Raw genomic sequence first — 16,848 nt, forward strand, 5'->3', positions numbered from 1 at the left:
GGTTATTGGCTTTAGGGTTTTTGTTTATTTTGGGCCGTTGGTCATTTTGGGCCTGGACAGAATTGGGTCTTAGGTTTGGGTTAATTTAGGGCTTGAGACTTTGGGTTGTAACTTGGACTGGACTATTTTATTATTTTGATTTAAATTTGTTTTATTTTTGTAATCTAGGCCCGGGCAAAATTGGGCCCTTACAACTGCCCCTCTTTGCTCATTATCGTGTAACGAGAATGGAGCAAAGACCTTAAAAAGGGATCAATTTTGTTTGGTCTTGCCGAATCTCAACTTCTTTGGTGTCTCTTTTTTCCAAGTAGTCTCGTTCTAACCCACTGCAACTTTAGGGGTATAGGGATTGCCGCTTTAATCTACTCCGCTTCAACTTCAAGGAGATAAGATTAGTAGCTTCAATCTGCTCCACTGCAACTTCAGGGAGATAAGATTTGTAACTTGTAGCTGTTCCACTGCAACTTCAGGGAAATAAGAAGATTCACACCTTCAATCTGCTCCACTGTAACTTAAGGGAAATAAGATTTGTAGCTTTAGATTGCCCCACTGCAACTTCAGGGAGATAAGATCTGTGACTTGTAGCTTTAATCTATTCCACTACAACTTCAGAGGAATAAGATTCGCATATTCAATCTACTCCACTGCAAATTCAAGGAGATAAGATTTGTAACTTCAATCTACTCTACTACAACTTCAGGGAGATACAATTTGTGGCTTTAATCTACTTCACTGCAACTTCAGGGAGATAAGATTTGCTGTCTTCAATCTGCTCCATTGCAACTTTAGGAAGGTAAGATTTGTGGCTTTAATTTGCTTCGCTGCAACTTCAAGGATATAATATTTGTCACGATAACTTCAATCCATCCCACTGTAATTTCAGGGGTATAGGATTTATGGTTTCTCTGATCTTGTTACACCATTCTCTGTGGAACATGACTTCTAAAATCCATTTAATGGGCCTATTTATGTCAAGTGATTAGGATGTCATTATCAGAATGAATCAAATGTTTCCAACTAGGTGTGTATGCATGATATTTGCATGAATGCAGAATCTCATTTTTTGAGAATGATCCCCTTTTAATGCTTAGGTTGACATTACTCGTTGTTCATCAAGGTTCTATCACTGACGCATTACCCTGCCTTCTTGCTCAGCTAGTATCTTTGACGGGAAACCCGAAGAAATAATCACAATTTGGGCTATTCTTTCGCAAATGTTTCCAACTCTTAAATTTGGTTAGTTTTGACTAATGGTCCAGTTTCAGGTCCTCGTACTATTTAGAAAATCTTTCAAAGCAATATGCAGAACTCCTTTTACTTGAATATTATTAGTCCATTAATCGTTATCTCAATGTAAAATGCTTGAAAAAGATCATAATGATGGACAAGATTGAAATTTATTGAGAGCAAAGCTCGAAATGAATAAATTAATCAAAATAGCAAACGTTGATAAAATACAAAATGAATAAGATGAAACTAGGTGCCCCAGATATCATAGCATGAGTTTCTTCGCACTAACTTCTCGAGGAGCCTTTGAACTTGATATTTGTTTAGAAGACCTAGAGCATTTTGTTGATACCCTAAGATGTAGCATCCCTTCTTCTTGTTAATTCGGAGAAGACAAGACTACCACATGCCCCATCTTCAATCAAAATTTGAATTGCCCTTTCTTGGGTTTTTAACTCAAAACCCTTTTGGTCTCAAGGCGCCTTTTTACGAGTTTTCGCTTTGGTCTCTCTTTTTTTTAGGTGAATTATTTCTTGACTGGATCCGAATTCATAGGATTAGGCAGGTTTTTGCCATCCATTTCGGTCAAAATCAACGCTCCTCCAGAAAACGTCTTCTTTACCACATAAGGTCCTTCCCATTTTGGCATCCACTTTCTTTTGAAGTCTTTTTGTATAGGAAAGATCTTCTTCAATACCAAGTCCCCTTTATGGAATTCTCTGGGGCGAACCTTTTTGTCATAAGCTCGCATCATTCGTTTTTGGTACATTTGACCATGACGAATAGCTTTTAACCTCTTCTCTTCAATCAAGTTCAGCTGATCATATTGGGATTGGATCCATTCTGCCTCATCTAACTTCAATTATGATAAAACTCGGATAGAAGGAATCTCGACTTCAATGGGAAAAACCGTCTCCATTCATAAACCAATAAGAAAGGCGTTGTCCCGGTAGAGGTTCTAACAGACGTTCGATAGACATAGAGGGCAAATGGTAACTTTTCATGCCAATCTTTGTAAGTCTCTGTCATTTTTCCCACTATCTTCTTAATGTTCTTATTGGCTGCCTCAACTGTGCCGTTCATTTTTGGCTGATATGGTGACGAGTTGTGTTGTTTGATTTTGAACTGACTGCAGACTTCTGATATCATGTTGTTGTTCAAATTCAATGCATTGCCAGATATAATTCTTTCTGGCATTCCATATCGACATATGATTTCTTTCTTTAAGAATTTATTGACTGCCGACTTTGTAACATTGGCATATGAAGCGACTTCTACCCATTTGGTGAAGTAATCGATGACCACAAAGATGAATCGATGCCTATTGAAAGCTTTTGGCGAGACCGACCCAATAACATCCATCCCCCACATAGAAAAAGCCCATGGAGAAGTCATAACATGAAGAGGTGAATAAGGCATGTGAATCTTGTCTCTATAAATTTGGCACTTATGGCATTTCTTGGCATAATTGATGCAATCCCCTTCTATAGTGGATCAATAATACCCGAATCTCATGATTTTTCTTGCCATTGTAAAACCATTAGCATGTGTTCGGCAGACACTCTCATAGACTTCTTCCAAAATTTTCTTAGCCAAAACAACGTCCACACATCTTAGTAGCACATGATCCTTTCTTCTTTTATATAGGATCTCCTCATCTAAGACGTAGTCACTGGCTAGTCTTCTCAATGTCCTTTTATCATTTTCAGTTGCTTGGTCAGGGTATTCACGATTCTTCACATACTGCAGTATATCGTGGTACTAAGGGTGATCATCCTTTTCTTCTTCTTCGATGTTGTAGCAATGGGCTAGAGCCTCATAGATACTCATCTCGATAGGCTTCACATCCTTTTGTTTATTCACTTTGACCATGGAAGCTAGAGTAGCTAGGGCGTTGGCCATCTGATTTTCATCTCGCGGAAGGTAGCAAAAAGTGATGTCATCAAACTCCTTAATTAGTTCAAGGACCAACCTTTTATACTCAATCAACTTGGGATCTCTTCTCTCACATTCACCCTTAAGCTGATAGATCACTAATGCAGAATCCTTATATACCTTTAGCACTTTGATCTTGCGTTTTATGGCCGCATGGATACCCATAATACATGCTTCGTATTCTGCCATATTATTTGTGCAATCAAAATCTAATTTGCTAGTAAAAGGATAATGATCTCTGTTTGGGGATACCAGGACTGCCCCGATTCCATTACCCATAGCGTTGGAGGCCCCATCAAAGTTTAGTTTCCAAGGATGTCCTTATTGAGTCTCTTCTTTAGTGGTTGCAACATACATCAAATCTTTATTCGGGAAATCAAAGTTCAAAGGCTCGTAATCTTCTAGAGCTCTACTGGCTAGAAAATCGTCTATTGAGCTCCATTTTATTGGCTTCTAGCTTACATAGACTACATCAAATTTGGAAAGTAGGATTTGTCATCTGACCATTCATCCATTTAGAGCCGTCGACTCCATCATGTACTTTAAGGGGTTCATTTTTTAGATGAGCCAAGTTGTGTGGTACAACATGTACTGTTTTAGTTTTCGGGTTGTCTAGATTAAAGCGCAACACAATTTTTTAATCGATGAGTACTTTGTCTCACATTCAGTAAACTCCTTACTGAGGTAATATATTGCTCTTTCTTTTCTCCCTGACTCATCATGTTGGCCAAGCACACATCCCATAGAATTCCCAAATACTGCCAAATACAATATTAGTGGCTTATCTAGACTAGGTGGCATCAATACTGAGGCATTGGAAAAGTAATGTTTGACCTTGTCAAAAGTTTTTTGGCACTCCTCGTCCCATACACCTGGATTGTGTTTCTTAAGGAGACGGAATATGGGGTCATATTTCTCAATTAGTTGTGAAATGAACCGGGTGATGTAATTTAGCCTCCCTAAGAAACCTCAAACTTCTTTTTGAGTACACGATGGAGGCAACTCCTGTATAGCCTTGAATTTATCCGGGTCGATCTCAATACCCTTTTCACTAACTACAAATCCTAATAGTTTCCCCGACCTAGCCCCGAAGGTACATTTTGATGGATTGAGCTTTAGTTGGAACTTTTTTAATCTCAAGAACAATCTCCTCAGGACTTGTATATGCTTATTTTCTGTTCGAGATTTTGCGACCATATCGTCGACATAAACCTCAATTTCTTTGTGCATCATATCATGAAACAGGGTTACCATGGCTCTTTAATATGCTGCTCCCGTATTTTTCAGTCCAAATAGTATCACCTTATAGCAAAATGTTCCCTATATGGTTATGAATGTAGTTTTCTCTATGTCTTCAGGATGCATCTTTATCTGGTTGTATCTAGATAAGCCATCCATGAAGGAGAACAATGAGTAACCTGCCGTGTTATCCACTAAGGTGTCAATGTGAGGCAATGAGAAATTGTCTTTTGGATTGGCCTTGTTTAAATCCCTGTAGTCTACACACATTTGTACTTTCTCATCTTTCTTAGGGACAGGAACTATATCGGCTACCCACTCCAAGTCTTTGACCACTTGTAGGAAACCAATGTCAAATTGTTTCTTAACCTCTTCTTTTAATTTCAATAGTACGTCAGACCTCATCCTTTGAAGTTTCTATTCGACTGGCTTTCATTTTTCCCTTACGGAAGCTGGCGTACCAAGACATCAGTACTTAGACCAGGCATGTCCTGATAAGATTATGAGAAGACATCTTTGAATTATCGGAGTAACTTCATGAGGTCTCGCCTCGTTTCTACAGTGATGCAAGTTTCGATTTTCACCTATTTATTTTCTTGTCCATCCCCTAAGCTCACAACTTCCACTGACTCTCTGTGAGGTAGAATCTATTTTTTATCTTGTTTTATCATCCTTAACAAATCAGGAGACAAGTTACAATCTCGATCATTTTCAAAGTCTTAAGGTTCTTCTAGACACATATCCTGCTCAAAAAGAGACTCTGAGTTAACAGCAACATCACTCATGTCATTAATATCCGGAGACCTATTATAGAAATAAAAGGAGACCCAAGGAACAAATGAATTTAAGAATGATTAGTTGTGTGGTATGAGTATGAATGAATAAGATAGTAAAGTGTTTGCCAAATGGGACATAAAAATACATTGTTTTCATTGAAATAAAGACAATGGACATGCGTCTTTTCACAAAAGGATCCCTGTTACTCCCAGGCCTAGAGCAACAGGTGTGTTCTGAACATTACTCTAAAATAGTCCTAAATACTACAGGGATTTCCTCCACAGTCCAGTTGTTCAGAACACTTTTGGGGATATAAGGACGAAATTTTGATAAGTTCCCTTCCTTAGTTCCCTCTTCGGAACAACAAACATCTTCCCTTTCCAAATCCTTAATGTCTTCGAAGAATTCTAATTCTTCGTTGTCCATCAGGCTCTGTACTAGAGTTTTGAACACAACACACTTTTGGATTTCATGAAATTTATTGCATGCAATGAAATGAAATGTTAATTAATGAAAAAGATGCATGCAAAAAGGCGTTGATTCTAGTTCAATTCCATTAGAACAACTTTACTAGAAATCTAATTTCTTTACATAAAACGGCTACTTCCACTTTATCAAAAAACCCATTTTTTATGACAAACTCTCTATTTAGCAACCAAACGTGAATCAACACCCTTTTTTATGATGAAAACGCAATGCAATCACAACCAAATTAAAACGACATAAGTTAGTACATTTCATAAGAGGCTAGAATTCAAAGCTAGCAAGAAATAATAAATAAAACATCTATTCGAGTGACCACTAGGGTTTGGTATGGTTCTACCTAGGGTAGGCTTTTAGGGCTCATTATATGCGGTTTGGTTCTAGAGTAAGGGTACCTGAACCAACAGATTCCTCAATTCTCACCCATTATAAGCTCATACGAACCGAGTTTAATCCAAGCAAATAAATTTCCCTATGGCTATACGGAGATGAAGATCTCACGAAGACATAAGTACAGATGTATCCCTAAAGCAATTCACTATCCTATACAAATGTGAAGACCTTACGAAGGAATAGTTTTCCATTCTCACTTAAAAATGGTAAAATTAAGTAGTTATGCAATGCAAATATGCGGAAACATACTAAGAGACTTGAGCCAAAAGGCAAACATATTATTATGTAGCAAAAATGATGAAGACTACAAAAATGAAGGATGAAATGCAATTAATGGATCGTAAATTGAAACCAATTTATCAATTTTTCGAAAAAATTACCAAAAGTAATCAACCCGTGGCTTGACTATCTTATTTTTTCCCTAGTGGAGTCGCCAAGTTGTCGAAAACCTTTTTTGAAATCGACTTTTTATTTAAAAACGAAAATGGGAGTCGCCACCAATCCTTTTTTATGAGGTGTGATCAGATCACCTCATAATTTTATTGTTTTAATAAACGGTTTGATTTACTAAAACAATGTTTTTCGGTCTACAAAAATCCAGAAAATGGGTTCGAAAGTCGGTTATGCACGAGGAAGGATTAACACCCTCGTTACACCCAAAATTGGTACCTAGTTGATTACTTGGCGTCTTCAGTGTCGAGAATTAAAAATTTGAGGAGATTTTAAAATACGATCCTTTTTTGCATAATGTTATTAATATACGATTTAACTAAATTAAATTAAATAAAAAATGCCTTATTTTGAGTTAATCGAGAAGAAAAACTATGCCCCATAAGTTAGGACACGATACCTTGGATGCTCAAAAGTATCTTAATTAAAATCTCATATGTTTTAATTTTAAAAGGAATGTTAGGTTATCTTGGTTCAAAGAGAAAGTCGAACCCCGTAAGTTAGGACACGAGTTCTCAGATCTCAAAATATGGAACATTTCCTTAATTTTAAAAATTTCTTTTTTTATGCATTGGGTAAAAATTAATGTGACACTTAAAATGATATATATTTAGTTTATTCGGGTATGGTATATATAAAAAAACGGCTAAAAAATAAGAGAAAGTGTCATGTTTAGTGAGTAATGATAATGCAACATAAATTTGTAATAATAATGGCATAATATGCATAATAAAATATAAAATATAATAAAAATAATAAATCATGATACTAATATGCATAATAGAACAATGATAATAATGAAAATTATGATAATAGTAATAATACTATTAATAATAGCAACAACAATAATAATAAATAATTTTTAAAGTTTATAAAAAAGTAATAAATAAGTAAGTAAGTAAATAATGGAGTAATAATAACAATAATAAAATATAAATTATAACTATAAATATAAATAAAAAGAATGCACTATAAATAGAAAATACAAGCCAATTTGAAATACAAAAATGATAATAATAAAGGAGATAATAAGTAAATAAGTAAATAAAAAGTGAATACTAATAAAAGTTTGATTAAAAATTGAAAATAAATAAATAAATCAAACAAAATAATACATGAAATAGTTTAAAATAATAATAATAAATTGAAGTTAAATAGACTAAGGATTGAATTGAAATCGGAGTGAAATTAGGGGTACAGATTATAAATCATAAAAAAAACTAATAAAATAGAAATAATGATCAAAATAAAATGCGTGAAAAATAACAGGGACTAAATGGGAATTTATTCTGTCCCCAAAACAACATCGTTCATTTAAGGACTAAAATGAAATAAAAAATAAAATTACGTTGTAAAATTAAAAGATAAAAAAATAGGACTGCATTGTAAATCGTCAAAAAAGCGGAAGGGCCAAAAGCACAAATAGACCTTTCTGCTAAGGAAACGAGGATCCTATGCGGTTCGGGTCGGGTCGGCCAAAACGACGTCGTTTTGGTGTCTTTGTTCCTTTTTTTTAGTAGAATCCAAATTTGGGGTTAAAATGGCCAAAAAAGCCCTCAAAACTCAAAAGGGACAAAAGAACCCTTCATTTTTACCCACTTCCATCGCGACCATTTGTCGAACCCCAGGGGTCCATCGGTCTTCCAGAACGGAGGGATAAGCAACAAAGATAAAGGTAAAAGACTTGGTTTTTTTTATTTGATTTGTATATTTCGAAATTAAATAAAAAGGAAAGTTTAAAAAAATTTACCTCTTGAAGTTTGATATTCTGGTTTTTTTATTGCTCTTTTTTTTTGTAAATTTTCGTGTGTATTACATTAAATATGTGGCTTTTATAGTTGAAAAATTATACTATTCTACTTCTGTTCTATTACTGTTTCTGCCTCTATTCTTGCTGCTTCTATTTCCTTTTTTTTGTCCTCTTTTTTGTAGGCGTTGGCGGTCAACGGAGGCAGAGGCTTGTTGTTTTGGTGCAAAGCAGCAGACACGTGTCAAGCCTTAGGACGAGGCACCTCATGTAGTGTGCGTGCGAAAGGAAGGGTGCAGCGCCAAAAAGGGATTAGGGTTTCTTAGTTTTTCTAAAAAAAAATTGGGTAATGGGTTTTAGGGTTTTTGTTTGTTTTGGGCCGTTGGTGGTTTTGGGCTTAGATAGAATTGGGTTTTATGTTTGGGTTAATTTAGGGCTTGAGGCTTTGGGTTGTAACTTGGACTGAACTGTTTTATTATTTTGATTTAAATTTTTTTTTATTTTTGTAATCTGGGCCCGGGCAAAATTGGGCCCTTACACTAACGATTTCATCTTCCTTCATAAAAATTCAATCACTATCAAATAGTAATCAAGTCATTTATCATAAAGACGAATGACCCGTGGCCACGTTTACTTTTCATCAACCATGTAATGCCAATGAGAAGATATCATTTACCCATGTCTCGGGCTATGAATTCCACTATTGTGAATAATGTTACATACTACAGAAGTTGTACACCTAGCACACTAGCTTTTGGTTCCTTATCTATTCAAACTCAGGCTTTAACTTACATCAAGGTGTACAAGTCACACATACATAGTTCGTCATCCACTCAGGATTTAGGTATGCCACACTATGAACGTCACAAGTGAATAAATCCATAAACTGACTTAGGATTTATTCTTCTTGGGTCCAGCCCAATGCACTGTCAGTTTAGTCAGTCACATCTATCTCTCTATCTTATGGGAGTCATCCACTCCAATGCCCAAGACAAAGCATCTCTTCAATTGGACTTAATAGACAACATAATAGTCTTTCAATTGGTTTGCTCATTTTCGATTAGAATAAGGACATGTTTAGGTTCGTCTACTAATACAAGTTGTCTTTTCATATCACGATCTGACCATGTAATATCGCTCAATATTAGTTTTAACTTTAGACAATTAATGAGCAACATTTGCTTCCATTTTGCTTTACGTGCAAAACCATTTGAGGACAATCATACAAAGTATATTAATGTAATCAATGAATTTATTTTATTAATCAATCTGTTAGAAAAATTACAAGTTTACAAATGAAGATACTACAATTAGGGTACCAAGTCCGACATTATTTATGGTGTACTTGATCTGAAATTTAAAAAATATTACAAAAAAGTCCCTATTGATCTCAGGTTGAATTTAAAGCATTTGTATGCTCATATAAAACTTAGAAAAGAATGTTTATGATATTTAATAGTGTATTATTGTTTATTTCAAGAAAAATCATGAATGATGATATGGAATGATGATTTACTGTGAATTTGTTAATGGTTGCTCTAGCAACGACTGTAACATCCTGTAACTTGGACCCGATGATCGGGTCGAGCGAGGGATGGTAAAATTTAGTGGTATCATTTATACAATTTAGTTGATTCTATAATTGAACGCCGCGTAAATTGAATCTAGAAATACATACCATAATATTCTATGATAGTGTGATGCCTTCCAATCCAATCTGACTCTATTTTTTTATAGACTTACAATGTCAACGGAATCAAATCGTGTCGTATATGATAAAGTAGATAGTAATATTCCAGCTTCTAACCAGAGAGCGAGTTATAGTGTTCTAGTTCCGCAAATGCCTGGAAGTGAGGCAAAAGATGCCTTTTTCTAGATCATGAACCACTGGTTCACACAGTTCTTGGGAGAAAAAGCAGAGGACAGAAAGAAAACAACAGAAACAAAAAAAATAGAGATGAATATCTTGTAATATATTCGACTATAAAGGCCATAACAACACATGTGATTTTTTGGACACAAGAAATCGAATACAAAAAAACAAGCAACAAGTTTAAAAGAAAGGTAGTTCGTTTTATCTATTTTTATTTCGCAAAAAAAATTTAAATAAAAGAAAAGAAAAATTATTTCTTACCTATGTTGCTTCGTTCTTCGCCGTGGGAGGCCGAGACCACTGTCTCTGATGAAAGACAGCCTCATCTGGGTTTCGTCAGATGAGGAAATAAAGGTGACCCTTCAAAAGAAATGAAGAAACCGAAAGGTTTTTTAAAAATCTCTTTAGGGTTTTGTCATTTTACTTTATATCTGGGTCTTAAGGGGTTAAAAAAGGGCTAAAAAAGTAATTTTTTTGTAACTCTGGCCACTGAAGGCGATGGTCACCGTCGTCGATGACCAGTGGCCACGGCGGAGCGACGACAGCCCTATGGCTGGACTCAAAGACAGCTTCAGAGAAAAAAGAAAGAAGAGAAGTTTAAAAAAAAAAACAGTTTGGAAATGATTTTTTAAAACATTTTTTACTTAAATAGGGTCACCTAAACGACATCGTTTCGTCGTGGCCCTAAACTCTCCAAAACGGTGTTGTTTTGGGGTTGACCTGCTGACCTAATCCGGGTCCCCTAGGATTCGTGTGTTTTCGTGAGAAGGGTCTATTTGTTGCCTTAGTCCTTCCGCCTTTAAGTCTTTTTCAATCTGGTCCTAATTTCTTTTTTTTTTCCTTTTTAGATATTATACCATTTGATTTTGATCCGTTTTCAGTTTGATCCTCAAACTGTTGACCCTTTGGGGAGTGACGCGTGTATTGTGTTGGGTTAATTGTCCTCGGAGTCCCTAAACTTTTGTATTGCATTTTAATTTAGTCCTTGATATCCTATTTTTTTATAATTTAGGCATTAGATTTTGCTAGACTTTAAATTTAGTCATTCATTTCCCCTTTCTTTATTTATTTTGCGATTCATACTTTAAGTTTCGCTTAAATTTCAATTTAATCCCTTATTTAGTTAATTTTGCCTCTTATTTACTATATCGTTTATTTTAGCACTTAAAATTTATGTTATTTATATTTCCTTTTATTCATGTATTTTTTTATTTTTATTTTATCCTTGTTATTATTATTATTATTTTATTTATTCATATCAATATTATGATAGTAATTATGATATGATTATCGCTATTATTATTATAAATCGATGTTCTTATTACTATTATAGTTGCATTATTATTATTTACTAGCATGGTATTTTTATTTTATTTTTTTACTTATTATTCTAATATCATCATTTCATTTTTTACCCACATGGCTATTTTATTTTATCTTGCTATCACCATACCATGTATCATATAAAAATATATTTATTTATTTTTTTCACTTTTCCCAAATAAATTAAATGAATATCGTTTTAAAAGTTACATTTGTTTTAAATAATGTATAGGAAATATTTAAAAATGAGGCAATGTTTATTATTTTTGGGATTCGAGGAGTCATGCTCCTAACTTACGGGGTATGGTTTCTTTCTAAAATCAAAGTGATCAAATATCCTATGTAAAAAAAATAAAAACAAGATTTAAGTAAAGATCAAATGACAATTATTCTTGTTTTCGAGGATTCAAAGCATCGTGTCCTTACTTACAGGGCATGATCTTTCCTTCTTGAATAACTCGAAATAAGGTCTTTTCATAAGTTAAGTGATTTTAATTAAAAAGAACATCATGCAAACATGCAAAGAGGAATCATATTTTAATTTCTCTTCGAATTTTCAACTTCTGACATCAAAACATCAAGTAATCAACTAGGTACCAATTTTGGGCGTTATGAGGGTGCTAATCTTTCCTCATATGTAACTGACTCCCGAACCCATTTTCTGGATTTGTAAGACCGAATATTACCGTTTTAATAAATCTAACATTTTGTTAAAATGACCGAGTTTTGAGGTGATCCAATCACACCTAAATAAAAAAAGGATTGGTGGCGACTCCATTTTCGTTTTTAAAATAAAAGTCGATCTCCAAAAAAGTTTCGACAATGTAATCATATATTCTTTAGTTAACTTTAAGAAATATATCAAACAAGTTTTATAACTTAAATTTAGAACGTGTTTGATAAATCATTGAAAATTTTTATTTCATCAAAAATGAAAATTTTCAACATATAATTTTTAATTGTATTTGATAGCCATACTAACTTTTTACTTAATATAAAATCATTTAAATACAACGATTTTAATGTAGAAATTATTTATTTTATTTTATTTCTGTTATTATTTAATATATTTAATTTATAAAATAACACCTGGTTTCTTCTTCCCATAAAACATCAATACTATTGACCTTATTCCATTTTTATCAGTTTTTTTTATCTCTAAGAAGAACATTTATATATGTTGTTACCGAAAGAAAAGAACATGTATTTATGTTTATACATTTATAGTTGTAATTAGTTTTGTTGGTTCATTATTAATATATTAGGGTTTGGTAATAATAGAAATTAGGGCAATGTGTATGGCCCACTTCAAACCTACTTCACATAATTTTGCATTTGAATTCTGAGAGACAAAGAGTTGATGTCGTTTTCATGATTATCAATGACCTTATTTAATTCTTATTGCTTAATTCAACAAACTGGATTTGATTGGATTTTTTTGTTCTTATTTAGGTTAAAATATTAAAACAACTCTTAAATTATATTTTTTTTCTTAATCCAATCTTTATGCTTTTGTTGTACCTAAATAACTTTTTTATATGTACCAAAATTTACTTCAATGTAAATTGAATTTATTTAATATAAATTAAAATAAAAAAATGTGTCAATACATATTTATAAGTTAAAGAGCAATGCTGTAGAAGGGCTCAATTGGGATAAATTCAAAATTATCATAGTTTAACAACAGAGATATCTTTTGCCTTTTTCCGTAGGCATGTATAAAAGCCATGCCTATGTGTGGAAATCGGTGAAAGGGAAAATGGAGAGCTCATGATTGCTTGGAAGAGTGGAAGGCGGGTGAGCTGGCAAAGGAGATTCCTTTCAAGCCCAAGTTTCATGGTCAGCCTGCAGAAAAGTGGCTTCCATTTCATGCCCCATCACCACAGGGGATGGGGGTCGAGGTCGGCGCCCGCTTAAGAATTAGGTCCCACTTAAATATTAATAAATTTTATGTTCCATTAATTTTGACTCGATTTAAAATATAAACTTAAAATTTTATCCGAATCCATTTATATTTACTCGGTAGGAGCTGGAATGTCATTAAGATCAACTCTAAAGTCTTCATCGTCATTGGGCGTGGGCTGGCCTAATTTCTCCCATTCTCCAGTAGAGGGATTTTGTTTGTACCCGACATGATGAAGTGCCCTAATACCGATAGGTTGATGTCTATGGATGAGAGTATCAACATGAGTATTGATACGCAAGTGAGTAAATATAAAAGAAAGGTTGGTCCCAAATAGTAAGGTTACAGAACTACCTAGGTCCCTTCCAATTGATTTGGTAATGTCGTTGTAAATGATAAAGGGCAACATCTAGAAGCCTATTAGACTTGAAGCAATCGATTCACCAATAGTCGATGTTTCGAATGCCGATATGTTTAGATATGGGTTTAAAGCTCTAAGAAATAATGAGATGCAAGAATCGATCAAGCATATCTAAGTTAACAATAAGGTTGGATTGAGCATAAATGACGGATTAACTAGACCCTTTTCATTTGACACACCACGAGAGGTAAGGACAAAAAATTTCTTAAATATTCTGAAGTAAGGTGAATATGTGTATTCATAATATGAGAATTAATGGCAAAACATGTTAGTCAGACTCATCATGTTTGAGCTTGACATTACTATAAAAAGGCTCATACTAGGTTTTCGTAAGTGGGAGAACGTATTCTAAAGAAGTCAAGCAATTTCTACTCACGTAAAATGGAAAGATAACGAAAATTAAATGATTCTAAGCAATCGACATCTAAAGTTCAAAATATTATTATTAAATATTTAATCCAAAGATTTATTACTAATAAAGTTTATTGTAAAATTTTAAATACAGGAATATTATTTTTATTTGATAAAAATAAATTTATAAATTATCATTATATTCTCATAAAAATATTTAATAAATTAAATGTGATAATACAACTTTTTAAAAATTTTAATTAATATTTTTCAATATATAACGAACATTGGAAAGTAACTTTTGAGTTTCTAATCACATTCCAATAAACTACCTTCCATTAAAATTATATGGAAAACACCAAACCTTACCTAAAGTCTTAATATTTTAATCAAATAAGATCAAACAAAATAATATAGCATACCAACTACGGCACTAACCTAAATAAGAGTTCTGTTGCCTGATTCAAACGCTGAAATATTCCATTCTTTCTTGCTTTTAAGAATATTCCAGGAAAAAAAGAAAAAAAAAACAAAAGCAGCATGGTATTTAATCTTATATAGATATATGAATTTGCTGTCAGAGTTATGAAGGGTTTTGTCGAGTACTGAAAGAAGAAAAACATCAAACATGTTCCCTTTCTCTCAAGATTTTGACCCCCTGATATCTCCCTAACATTAGGAGGGTGGCCATTGGATTTGTTCCTGGTGATTCCAGAAAAGTTGACCCATCTACAACTCTCAACCCTTTAACTCCATAAACCTTATAATCATTGTCCACTACCGATCCAACCGTGCAACCTCCATGGTAATGGTAGTAGGTCCTCACATTCGCTTTGCAGAATTTCCTTTGCCCATCAGTGCTAGTCATCAAGTTATTTTGAGGTTTAACACCAAGGTAAAATGCAATTGATTCAGACTTGGCTACTCGTTCAAGCAAATGTACCATATTTGCACAGTCGTCCAAGTCGTTTTCGTCTGCTAGATAGTTGAATTTCACTGAAGGGTTTTGCCTTGGGTCAGTACTGCTTAATTTAAGTTCACCTTCCGATACAGGGAATGCAATCTTGGCAGCTATTGGCATTCTCGTTGCATTGAAGCCTGTCGGTATAATACCTCCTTCAATTATGAACTTGAGGTCTTTTGCAATCCCTGAAACTTGAGGGGGGTCTGGTAGTCGATTTTGTGGATTTGTGTCCACCAAAACAGCAATACTAGGATTATCTTTCATTTTTTTCCCTACTCCTTTCAAGTTTACCACATGTGGGATGCTGAACTTCTTGAAGTGTTCACGGTGTCCAATGCCACTTGACAATAGAATTTGAGGGCTACCTAATGCCCCGGCTGACAATATCACATCGCCATTTGAAGTACAATTCTTGGGTTGATTCAGATAGGCTTCATATGTTTGATCCGTGGTGCCATCACTCTTTATGAACCTTATGCCCTTCACTGTCCTCTCACTTGCATTGCCTGCAGATATTTACAACTATGAGATAATAGTATTCAATACCTTTGTTTAGAGCTATTACTTTCATTTAATTTTGCTTACCGTTGCCCTCGAAGATGATGTTTTTCACTGTTGCATTGAGAGCAACTACAATATTTTTGGGATTTGCAGCCTTCAGAAGATCGGCTGAGGTATGTCTTATGCCCCATACATCAAATATACTTCCACCAATCTTTGTTCCTTCGATATGTTCTAAACTATAGCCATTATAAGGTAAAATCCCAGCTTCAAGAAGGCCAAATTCCACAACAGTCTGCCATGGTGTTAATTCAGGTATAGAGACTATTTTAGATTCCACCCAGGTATAAGCATCCTTAACCAATTCCTTATCCCAGCCAACCTTGTCGATAAAATCCTCACTAGCTCGACTATAGAATCCTCCATTTATAGCTGAAGATCCACCCAGTACTCGTCCTCTACAGTTCCTAACACCATCAGCTGACTTGAAGTCTTGTGCTACTGATGAAAATTCATCTGTTTGAATCAATGAGAAACCATAATATCTTTTCTCCATCACCCAGGGATTGCCATAAGGTGATCCACCTCGTTCTACCAATAGGACCGAGAATTTCTCGGAAAGGGTTGCTGCCAGGGGGCACCCAGCAGTGCCTCCTCCTACAACAATGTAATCAAAGGATTTACCTGCCACCTCTTTCACATCAGAGGTGATGTAAGGAAGTTCTCCTACAACGGACAAGGTTAACAAGTTATTATAATGGATTCTGAAGGCTTGAAAATGGAAATTCAGCTAATAAAAGAAACACCCTTACCTTGAGTCTGAGAGGGAGAACATAAAGACAGGTCAACAAACAAGAAGATAAATGCTATGAGAATCCTGTCATGGTGAACAGTGTTTTGGAACTTAATTGCTTCCATTGATTAGCATTGGGTTAAGGAGGACAGGTAGACAATTTATGTTAATTCTGTGTGGGGGCTCCTCAATGATTTGAGTCTCTCAGGACCTAGCCACTAACGGTGTAGCTAATCTAATGATTTGCTGGTTTGTTTGGAGACCTACAAAATGATTTTGCTGCTATGATGATTACTTCTCCTTCAAGTTAGGCGCATTAAATGGTAGAGAGGCAGGCTTAATCATACCCCTGGCTCAACATCTTTTGCAAAATATACAATAAATACGTTTAAATAGATTACTATGATTACAATAATTCTTGGTAACTATCTATGATCACCCGAAATTTGAGTTTTCAGTATTAGCATG

The 16,848-nt window shown here is 34.4% G+C and overlaps 1 protein-coding gene across 1 annotated transcript; it reads right to left on the reverse strand.

Moving 5' to 3' along the window:
• Positions 1-14,473: 14,473 nt before the first annotated feature.
• On the reverse strand, positions 14,474-16,524 carry LOC107908446 ((R)-mandelonitrile lyase-like). The gene is made up of 3 exons (XM_016835617.2): positions 16,400-16,524; positions 15,672-16,313; positions 14,474-15,592 (listed from the first exon to the last, which is right to left on the reverse strand). Exons 1-3 carry the CDS (start codon positions 16,503-16,505, stop codon positions 14,745-14,747), a joined length of 1,596 nt encoding a protein of 531 aa, XP_016691106.2. The 5' UTR covers positions 16,506-16,524; the 3' UTR covers positions 14,474-14,744.
• Positions 16,525-16,848: the final 324 nt, after the last annotated feature.

Source organism: Gossypium hirsutum, chromosome D02 (assembly GCF_007990345.1).
Source record: "Gossypium hirsutum isolate 1008001.06 chromosome D02, Gossypium_hirsutum_v2.1, whole genome shotgun sequence".
NCBI classification, from domain to species: domain Eukaryota; kingdom Viridiplantae; phylum Streptophyta; class Magnoliopsida; order Malvales; family Malvaceae; genus Gossypium; species Gossypium hirsutum.